The sequence below is a fragment of the Gekko japonicus genome, unplaced genomic scaffold (assembly GCF_001447785.1).
Source record: "Gekko japonicus isolate JY-2015 unplaced genomic scaffold, Gekko_japonicus_V1.1 scaffold4250, whole genome shotgun sequence".
NCBI lineage: Eukaryota > Metazoa > Chordata > Lepidosauria > Squamata > Gekkonidae > Gekko > Gekko japonicus.
In genome coordinates this window covers 47,588-59,134 of record NW_015165371.1, presented here as the reverse complement: position 1 = coordinate 59,134, position 11,547 = coordinate 47,588, and the positions used below count along the sequence as shown (strand labels likewise).

Genomic DNA, 11,547 nt, shown 5'->3' with positions numbered 1-11,547 from the left:
ATAGATAGGGACTCTGGGGCGAGTGATGCTCTGTCATCTTGGTGCTTGGGGGGGGGGTTAACAGTGGGATGGCTTCTAATGTCCTGGCCCCACTGCTGGACCTCCTGATGGCACTGGTATTTCTGACCACTGTGTGACAGAGTGTTGGACTGGATGGGCCTTTGGCCTGATCCAACATTGGCATCTCTTATGTTCTTATGTTCTTAAATAGGTGATTTTCTGTGCAGCCACATCTTTACTGTTTCCCATAATGGTGGTCAAATGTCAACCTAGCAGGAGAACTCTGGCCAGATATGACATTAAAAAAACAAACAACTGCATTCATTTTGTTTTTGTACTCTTACAGTGACTAACAATTAAAAAAAATACCTTTTAACTAAAAATTTTGCACTTATTATCCTTTCTTGTGAGAACTCTGGCCAGATATGACATTAAAAACAAACAAACACTTGTGTTCATTTTGTTTTCGTACTCTTACAGTGACTAACAATAAAAAAATACCTTTTAACTAAAACTTCTGCACTTATTATCCTTTCTTGCTGTGGTCTCTCTGTTTCTTTTCACAAAGTAAAAGTGGCTTCTTTCCAGAACTCCCCCATCACTTCTTGTCATTCTGTTATTAATCCCCAGGGAGGACCTTTCAAGAGACACCAAAATGACATGATAGAGGTATAGATAGGAACTCTCAGTCTGGGGCAAGTGATGCATTATATTCTTGGTGCTTGGGGGGGTCACCAGTGGGAGGGCTTCTAGTGTCCTAGCCCTACTGCTGGACCTCCTGATGGCACCTGGTATTTCTGGCCACTGTGTGACACAGAGTGTTGGACTGGAGGGGCCGTTGGCCTGATCCAACATTGGCTTATCTTATGTTCTTATGAAGAACTCCAAGTTTCAAGTAAATTGGACCAAGGTATTGAATATATAGGCCCTTGAACAAGTTGTTCTTAGCTCACTTTCTTCCCAGGTACAGTTTTTTAAAAAATATAGGGCTCTGCCACCTCACAGAAATGAATGAAGGAAAGGTGATTGGCTGGAAGCACTCTGTGCTCCTTCCTTGCAAGGATCTCATTGAAAGGGGGAAATGTCATTGTCCAGGAAATCGGTGGAATCAAACAAAAAGAAGGGTTCGTGCTGCATGGTTGGTAGGCACTGAAACCTTAAAAAAATCAGAGTGGGGTTTTTTGTTATACCAACAAGCCAAGATTTGTATTAGTGTTTTGAAAAAATCATCAACCAAACCAGCCATTTCCCTGTATACCTTCAGCTCAGCAATTTCATTATGCACACCCCTACTAGACTGGGGAGCCCTCAATCACAATAACCAGATCGCAAGGTTGTTTACACCTTTCATTCCTATTCCAGTCAGTTTTCTGTTGCTAAAAGAAACCACACTGATATGAAGGAAAGATATAATGTTACAGTTTAACTTAGGGAGAAAATAACATTTAATAAACCTTATTTTAACTCACATATGACACAACAAGGCATCCTAAAAACATGTAAGGGATAGTCTGACTGAATACAGTACATGTTCCAATGTGTTCTGACTGAATATTTTCTTCAGAGACAATATTTTAGAATGTTGCTTTGTTTGCTCAGAAAGGACTTAAAATTCCACACTGGTGACTGCAAGACTATTTGTTTTTAAAAAGAGAGACTCTAAAATGTAACCCCTTGGGCACAGGATTTTGGTCATTAAACTCTTTTGTGAACATTTCTGTGCCTTAGATTGCTCATGCTGGCTCAATCAGAGAAAAAGATGTACAACTCATTCTCTGTAGCCTATATATATATTAAAAATCAGTTTATTGTTTGAAACATTCCATTCATTTTTGCTTAATTCTTGAAATAAGGAAGTAGGACTATAAATCAGTGAATTATCTCATTGCCACAGATAATGAAACACAGAGAACTAAACAATGACTTCTAAATCATAGCAAAAATGTTCCACATGACTGAGATGGGCATTTTGACCTCAATTTCCAACATATCACATTTACTCAGAGCCATGAATTCCATAAATGTGTGCACAAACTTTCCGGTAATCTTCAAAAACTTTCTAATACTTAATGAATCTTGATAATTGATATGGGAGAACACTACCTCTTAGGAAGTCTTTCCTTAGAGAATCCAATAATAATTGAAGTGTCTTTTGTTCTGAAACCTCAGTTAGAGAAAGGTGGGTGAAGATTCCCTTAGTTTTAGTTAATATTAAAAGACTCCGTTAACAATTATTTGGAGGAGAAATGTCTCATGAGGAATTATTGAAATATGGACAAATTGGGTCCTTGGAAGATCAAGGAGATAAAATGACCCACCCAAAAGTTATTAATTCCAAAGAAGATCCTGTCTTGCTGACAGAGAAGAAAAGAAAGAAAAAATAGCTGCTAGTTGTAGGTGCATCACGGATTGATACCTAAAATGTGTAGAGATTATAATGAGGGAATCAAGCACTACTGCATTATTTTCTGAAGCTTTCTACAGAATGCCACTGTAAAAAAAGGTAATGCTTGCAATTGTTAATAACGTTGACTTTCAGCATATATTGTTTTCTTGCTTTGAAACCTGTCAAATAATGATTCCTGAAAATATTCAGGACATGATTTGACTGTTTTTTTCTGCTATCATGAAGGAGATGAATTCATCAACAGTAACTGAATTTATCCTTCTGGGCATTCCCTTTCTACATGATTTCCATCGAGTCTTCTTTGTTGCGGGCTTGTTCATGTACATCACAACCATCATGGGGAATGGATTTATCCTTGTCATTGTAGCCATCGAGCCAAGACTTCAGACTCCCATGTACCTCTTCCTGAGCAACTTGGCTTTCCTAGAGATCTGCTACACCACAACTGTGGTCCCCAAGCTGCTGCAGACACTTATAGAAAGACAGACCACCATTTGCTTTGTATGCTGCATGGTGCAAGGCTTCTTCCATTTCATCTTGGGCACTACTGAGATATTCATCCTCACAGCGATGGCCTTTGACCGTTATTTGGCCATATGCAAGCCACTTCAGTACCCAATGATCATGACCAGACATGTTTGCATTCAGATGACTTTGGCCACCTGGTACTCATCATTCAGCATTATGTTTTTCCAGTCCCTTTTTGTGTGGAGGTTGCCTTTTTGTGGTTCCAATGTTGTCGATCATTTCTACTGTGACATTGGGCCTGTTTTAAGCTTAGCCTGTGCCGATATTCAGCTCATTGAGTCTTTGGGATTGCTGAGCTCTGTGATGCTTGTTATTACAACCTTGACCTTAACGGTGGTGTCCTACATCTTCATCATCACAACCATCTTACGCATTCCCTCAGCTGCAGGGCGCAAGAAGGCGTTCTCCACTTGTACGTCACACCTCACGGTGGTCTCCATATTGTACGGAGCTATCATCTTCATGTATGTGAGGCCGAATGTGCATGCTTTGTCCCACACAAGCAGGGTAGTAGCCATTTTGAATACCGTACTGACCCCAATGCTGAACCCTTTCATATACACCATAAGGAATTTGGAGGTGAAAGAGGCTGTCAGAAGTATGATCTATAAGAAGCGGTTGTTGAAACGTGGATTTTAAAAATGGACAAAAAGGTTGGGAACAGATACGGTAATGTAAGATTTCAGAGAGTGGGTCAGTGTTGCTTATTTCAGTGCCGGGTCACTTCATTCTCATTCATATCTTAAGCTCACTGATGTATGTATTCAAATTTATATTCATCGATTCAACAATTCAAATTCTTGAACATTTCTATACTTTCAATGAACTTCTTGAAGCTGCATTTAGATGTTGGTGGTAAAAGGTGCCGTTGAGTCACAGCCAGTGTTCCCTCTAAGCTGAGTTAGTGTGAGCTAGCTCACAGTTTTTTAGCCTCTGGCTCACACATTTTTGTCTTAGCTCAGGAAGGATGGCTCCAGAGCAAACTAATTTATACAGTAGCCACATCGCTCGCTCACAGCTTTAATGCCAGTAGCTCACAAAGTAGAATTTTTGCTCACAAGACTCCAAAGCTTAGAGGGAACATTGGTCACAGCTCATTTATGTCAACTGTATATGGTATATGTTTACCATATACAGGTAGTTTGCCATTGCCTGCTTCTGCATAGCAACCCTGGACTTCCTTGGTGGTCTCCCATCCAAGCCCTAGAAAGAGCCGGACCTGTTTAGCTTTCAAGATCTGATGAGATCAGGCTAGCCTGGGCCATCCAGGTCAAAGGAACATTTAGATTCTAGCACAGACCAATAGGGACCCTTTCTCTGGCAGAGAAGTCCCTTCCTTTAAAGGGCGTTTCTACACTTAGCTGACCATAGTAGTAAGAGATGACCTCTTGAAAGAAGGAGAACAACAGTATCAAAAGAGATAAAACCATCATTCTGTCACATAGAGGTGTTTGTCCCTTTGTCATGCATACCTTAAGGGTACGAATTGTCTAGAAGATGCCTTATGATTCTACAAGACCAGAGTGCTGACTAGAGATGCAATTGCTCATAAGGATAAAGCCCAACTGCTCTGATGTTTTAAAGTCCCGAGCCACTTCTCAGGGCATCTGTAGGGCTACTCCAAAAAAATTGGATGCTTAAGAAAATGGACTATTGGGTTTATCAGACATGGCAACACATAGAATGTTCTGTTAATTGCCTTATATTTTCAAACTGGTTTAATTTCCATTGGCATCGTGGTCTATGCTGGACTCCTTACAGTTTGCTTCCAGTAAAAAGTGATGGGAACGCAGCCCTTTTAAAATCCCTTTGATTTCGAAGGAAAAGGAAAGCACATGCTTTAATCTCTCTCATTAAACCAATAGGGTGAACAATGAGCTTAGCTGGGCTGGACCAATGTCCTATTGCTTCACATGCACTCTCGGGGAAGAAGAAAAAAGACCACTTTCACTAGTTCCCTTTCTTACAGGATCAGATTCAGAATACTGCCTGTTTAACATGAGGGATATTGAGCTTTATACAAAGTTTTCCTTACGCCATAGGCACCCTTGTATAGTGTGATTATTCACATTTTTAAAAATATGTATACATCTCTAAAACACTGTGTCTATATATTTCAACCAGTGATGTCCACTAAATTGTATTCATTTTTATTTTTTATTTATTTACATTTCTACCCCCTCCCTCCCCACAAATGGGCTCAGGGCGGCAAACAAACAGGGGCACCATGTGCCAATACATAAAACCAAATAAAACAAGATAAAACAGAGTAAATAACCAAAAATTACATAAAGTGCTCAATGCTGTTGCTCTTAAATTAAGACAAGATGGTGTTCAGTAGATGTTGCCTCCATCCTCATACAACAGTACTGATCCGCCACACCACTGAAATGTGATCATCCTACGGCCACTCCATTCCCAGTTATCAGCCGGGTTCGTTGGTGATGGTAGTAGTGTCGGCACCTAATCAAATGTCTGGTGGAAGAGCTCCGTCTTGCAGGCCCTGCGGAACTGTGTGAGGTCCCGCAAGGCCCTGATCTCCTCCGGGAGCTCATTCCACCAGGTAGGAGCTGCCACTGAGTAGGCCCTAGCCCTGGTTGCAACAAGTCGGGCCTCCTTGGGGCCTAGAATCACTAGGCGATGTTGTGCCCCAGACCGTAGTGCTCTTTGGGGTATATACGGGGAAAGGCAGGTATGTAGGGATTGTAGGATTGTAAAAGAAAGTGTAGGGATGCCAACTTTCCAGTTCTTCTGAGCCCTGTTCTGCAGGGGGGGGGCTATAATTCTAATGAAATAAAATAAATAAAATAAATTTTAATTGAAGCTTAATGGGCTGCTACATACCAGGAGATATTATTTGCCTCCATGCCACAAAAAGCTTCAAATGCTTATTCTTATGCTGTAATCCTCTATTTTTCTCCCGGTCTGCTGGCAACTCGAGTGGATTTGATTCAACCAGGTTTTTTGCTGCTGGAACAGGAAGCAGGGAGCCCCCTTTGACTACCCAAAAAGGCTACGCTAGAGATCATGGGACCTGTATGTACAAAAGCCACTTGGGATGGGAACTGTAGTAAGGAGGAGAACTGCGAGAGCATGAATGAAAACTCTTAGCTGGATTCAACCCAATCAGTATTATAGAGAAATGTAAAATACAAATGGTCAAAGCAATGGTATTCCCAGTAGTCATGTATGGCTGCGAGAGTTGGACTATAAGGAAGGCCGAGCGCTGAAGAATAGATTCTTTTGAACTATGGGTGTGGAGAAGGCTCTTGAGAGTCCCTTGGACTGCAAGAAGATCAAATCAGTCAATCCTAAAAGAAATCAACCCTGACTGTTCCCTGGAAGGCCAGATAATGAAACTGAAGCTCAAATACTTTGGCCACCAAATGAGAAGGGAGCACTCCCTGGAGAATAAGGCCCTGATGCTGGGGAAGACGGAAGGCCAAAGAAGACGGGGACGGCAAAGGATGAGATGGTTAGACAGTGTGATAGATACAACGAACATGAAATCGAGCAAACTGCAGAGGACGGCGGAAGACAGGAAGGCCTGGCGTGATCTGGTCCATGGGGTCGCGAAGAGTCGGACTCGACTGTGCGACTGAACAACAACAACAAAGATTGCCATTTGCTAATGGACTGGTGAGGGAGGGGAGGTGGCATGGCATCGCCTGACCTTGTCAGATCTCAAAATCTTAACAGGAATGTACTTGGATAGGAGACCATCAAGTAAGGTTCTGAAGAGGAAGGCCATGGCAAACCTCCTCTGCTTTTCACTTGCCATGGGAGTCTCTTGTTGGGATCACCATGAGTCAGTTGTGACTTGGTGGCACTAAGTAATGTTTAACGCCACTGCCTTTTCCAGTTACCTCTTCAAATCTCCTCTTTTTTCAACCTTGTCTGTAATGCTGTAATTCTGACTGGGTTAAAACCAGCCAGATTTTCCATGGGGGGGGGGGATCAGAATACAAACCAGGAAGAATAATAGGGACTTAGAAGAGGTGAATGGAAAAGATAGCAATGTTGACTATTAGCCAGTGACAACTGTCTTTGTTCTAATAATAGAGTATACTAACAATCAACCCCGTATTTTAACTACTGCTTGGGGGCCCAGGAGCATAAGGTGGAGAGGGTGCACAGGTGAGGAATGATACAATGGACTGCTGATAATCTTGTGTGCAAAAAAGGCCACAACGTTATTGAATACACCACAGGAGCATTGGTGTCGCATCTGATGACCCACCTGCTGACCAGTGAACCCCACAGCCCAGCCTACTTGCTGGGAGTGCCACCAATGAGTGGCAAACCACAGGGAATCATGTGGGCACCGGGCACTGTATGGCTCTTGTTGCCAACTGGTGGTGAGACCCCCACTTACAGCCCCTGAGCTGGACATGCCATTGAATTGGCTCCACCCCATGATCCCTTAAGGGATTCCCCAGAATGTGGGATGTGGGCACACTGGCGCCACTTCCCTAGCCAAAATGATCCATCCCAGTGCTCCAAACACTACAAGAGCCCCTCCCACTAATGTTCCTACACCTGTAACCAACCAAGGTATATATCCCATATGCCATGTAGCCAGATCCATGTCCCACTTGGATAAATAGACCCCATCAGCTCCATAGAGGGCAGGTTGCCTGTGACTGATGTCAAGATGGCCAATGATACAACCTCCCATAGACATGACCACCCATGCTAACACTTTGCTTGATCTATGCCTAACTAAGTCCACCCTGCCTTGTGGTAAGGCACCATGCCCCTTGTGCCATTCAAGGAGGCCCACCCAGATTAGGGAAGTCTCAGGGAGCCCTGAGTGGAGGGTTTCCAGGTCCGTAGCATTAGAAATCCAAGTCATGATACTTGACTCATTAAAGTTCCTATAAAGTTAAGCCAAACACTCAGGTCTCCTCCTGTGCCTTGTGTGATCCTGATATGGCAATGAGGGGCCTGGACCCCTTATGTGGAAGAAGAAGAAGAGATTGGATTTATACCCCACCCTTCACTACCCAAAGGTGTCTCAGAGCAGTTTACAAACTCCTTTCCCTTCCCCTCCCCACAACAGACACCCTGTGAGGTAGGTGGGGCTGAGAGAGCTCTGGCAGAAACTGCTCTTTTTCAAGGACAGCTCTTGTCAGAACTACGGCTTGCCCAAGGTCATCCAGCCAGGTGCAAGTGGAGGAGTGGGGAATCAAACCCGGTTCTCCCAGATTAGACTCCACGCACTTAACCATTACAACTGGAGTGTGCCAGTTGTGTGCAAATACACACCAAGGGCGTACCACCAGGCAAACAATATTATGGTGGCCAAGGAGGGTCTATATTTCCTGTAGGGTGCACTTGTTGCAGTACATAACCCACCATAGCAAGGAATTTATGGAGGAGTGGGGAATCAAACCTGGTTCTCAAGTGGAGGAGTGCGGAATCAAACCCGGTTCTCCCAGATTAGACTCCGCGCACTTAACCATTACAACTGGAGTGTGCCAGTTGTGTGCAAATACACACCCAGGGCGTACCACCAGGCAAACAATATTATGGTGGCCAAGGAGGGTCTATATTTCCTGTAGGGTGCACTTGTTGCAGTACATAACCCACCATAGCAAGGAATTTATGGAGGAGTGGGGAATCAAACCTGGTTCTCAAGTGGAGGAGTGCGGAATCAAACCCGGTTCTCCCAGATTAGACTCCGCGCACTTAACCATTACAACTGGAGTGTGCCAGTTGTGTGCAAATACACACCCAGGGCGTACCACCAGGCAAACAATATTATGGTGGCCAAGGAGGGTCTATATTTCCTGTAGGGTGCACTTGTTGCAGTACATAACCCACCATAGCAAGGAATTTATGGACACTAGTTCATCCTCCGAGAGCCGTGGTATGCCCTGAGCCAAATTAAGTTGTATGGCCTGGAACGTAAACATAAGGTAGGGCCCTAGTCTTGTTGCCACCAGTGGTACTCCCATTTCAGCTGCCAAGGCTTGGAAGTTGGCTAAGTGATCAGCACTCACTGAGGTGCCAGTTGGGCCCAGGATTAGAAAGTCATTCTGAAAATGGGTGATCTGTGGACAACTTAACCGTCCACGCAATAAAAGGGACTGGATGTTCCTAAGGTGGCACCTGCCGCAGAGTGGTCCCTAGGCATTCCTTGGTCCACATGCAAGCAACAGGAGCAAGGCCCCAGCTGCAGTGCCAATACTTTTAGGAGAAGTGTGGGAGGTCCTGGCCCTCAAAACCACCCACAATACTTTTAGGAGAAGGGTGGGAGGTCCTGGCCCTCAAAATCACCCACAATACTTTTAGGAGAAGGGTGGGAGGTCCTGGCCCTCAAAACCACCCACAATACTTTTAGGAGAAGTGTGGGAGGTCCTGGCCCTCAAAACCACCCACAGCCCCAGCCCAGGTCCAGCCGTCCTCATGCCACCACAGACTCTGCCCCTGTACCAGCCATGCAGTCAGGCTGCTGGAGACCACATGGTTCTCTACTGCTCTGCACCCCTCAATCCCAGAGCCCACAAACACGGTGCAGGGGTAAGTCCCAGCCACATTTTTTGTGCCTTACCTCTGTGTTGAAATTGAAATTATTGTCATGTGTTGGTGGACCTGTATGTTAGATACTTTGCTTCTATTTCCTGCCTAAATGCCATCACCACCCAAACTTCCAGGAATTTCCCAAACCAGATTGGGCCGAATACACCACAGGAGCATTGGTGCAGCATCTGATGACCCACCTGCTGACCCATGAACCCCACAGCCCAGCCTACCTGCTGGGAGTGCCACCAATGAGTGGCAAACCACAGGGAATCATGTGGGCACCGGGCACTGTATGGCTCTTGTTGCCAACTGGTGGTGAGACCCCCACTTACAGCCCCTGAGCTGGACATGCCAGTGAATTGGCTCCACCCCATGATCCCTTAAGGGATTCCCCAGAATGTGGGATGTGGGCACACTGGCACCACTTCCCTGGCCAAAATGATCCACCCCAGTGCTCCAAACACTACAAGAGCCCCTCCCACTAATGTTCCTACACCTGTAACCAACCAAGGTATATATCCCATATGCCATGTAGCCAGATCCATGTCCCACTTGGATAAATAGACCCCATCAGCTCCATAGAGGGCAGGTTGCCTGTGACTGATGTCAAGATGGCCAATGATACAACCTCCCATAGACATGACCACCCATGCTACCACTTTGCTCGATCTATGCTTAAGTCCACCCAGCCTTGTGGTAAGGCACCGTGCCCCTTGTGCCATTCAAGGAGGCCCACCCAGATTAGGGAAGTCTCAGGGAGCCCTGAGTGGAGGGTTTCCAGGTCCGTAGCATTAGAAATCCAAGTCGTGATACTTGACTCATTAAAGTTCCTATAAAGTTAAGCCAAACACTCAGGTCTCCTCCTGTGCCTTGTGTGATCCTGATATGGCAATGAGGGGCCTGGACCCCTTATGTGGAAGAAGAAGAAGAGATTGGATTTATACCCCACCCTTCACTACCCAAAGGTGTCTCAGAGCAGCTTACAAACGTCTTTCCCTTCCCCTCCCCACAACAGACACCCTGTGAGGTAGGTGGGGCTGAGAGAGCTCTGGCAGAAACTGCTCTTTTTCAAGGACAGCTCTTGTCCAAACTATGGCTTGCCCAAGGTCATCCAGCCAGGTTCAAGTGGAGGAGTGGGGAATCAAACCTGGTTCTCCCAGATTAGACTCCGCGCACTTAACCATTACAACTGGAGTGTGCCAGTTGTGTGCAAATACACACCCAGGGAATACCACCAGGCAAACAATATTACGGTGGCCAAGGAGGGTCTATATTTCCTATAGGGTGCACTTGTTGCAGTAGAGTTTATGCCGGTAGAAAGCCCCCATCTGAACGCACCCTATTAGTCAGATTATGCTTTAGAACAGAGAGACATCTGGAGAAAGGAAGGATACAGGCAGTCATGGCCTCATGACAAGCAATTTTAAGTATGGCTTGGGACATTCAGAAGATTTGGGTGTGGTACCTGGAAAGGGGGGGGGGATTCGGGAGAGAATATGATGCTATAGCATCTGCTTCCCAGAGCTTCCTGAACCATCAGCTGATCTTTGCAGTTGGGATTTGTGTGCAAATACACACCCAGGGAATACCACCAGGCAAACAATATTACGGTGGCCAAGGAGGGTCTATATTTCCTATAGGGTGCACTTGTTGCAGTAGATAACCCACCATAGCAAGGAATTTATGGACACTAGTTCATCCTCCGAGAGGTGTGGTATGCCCTGAGCCATATTAAGCTGGATGGCCAGGAACGTAACCATAAGGTAGGGCCCTGGTCTTGTTGTCACCAGTGGTACTCCCATTTCAGCTGCCAAGGCTTGGAAGTTGGCTAAGTGATCAGCACACACTGAGGTGCCAGTTAGGCCCAGGATTAGAAAGTCATTTATGCCCCGGGTAGGGTAGGCCCATGCTGCATCATCCATACCTCCTCTTTAAGTCCCAAATGTTAATGGTTAATGGCCTCAGCCTGGAGACACTGAACACTGTATTTCCCAGGAGACCCTGTGACTCTATGTTGCAAGAACTCTAGATTATTGTTTCTGAAAATTCTCTGTGTATGGAGAACTCACAAGGTGAACCAGAGA

At 45.1% G+C, this 11,547-nt stretch overlaps 1 protein-coding gene across 1 annotated transcript; it reads left to right on the top strand.

The window, feature by feature from the left end:
• Positions 1–2,617: 2,617 nt before the first annotated feature.
• LOC107109917 (olfactory receptor 6X1-like) lies at positions 2,618–3,574 on the top strand (the record flags this gene model as incomplete). The annotated part of the gene is made up of 1 exon (XM_015410627.1): positions 2,618–3,574. A coding segment is annotated over one exon (957 nt), but the record flags the coding sequence as incomplete, so codon positions are not given.
• Positions 3,575–11,547: the final 7,973 nt, after the last annotated feature.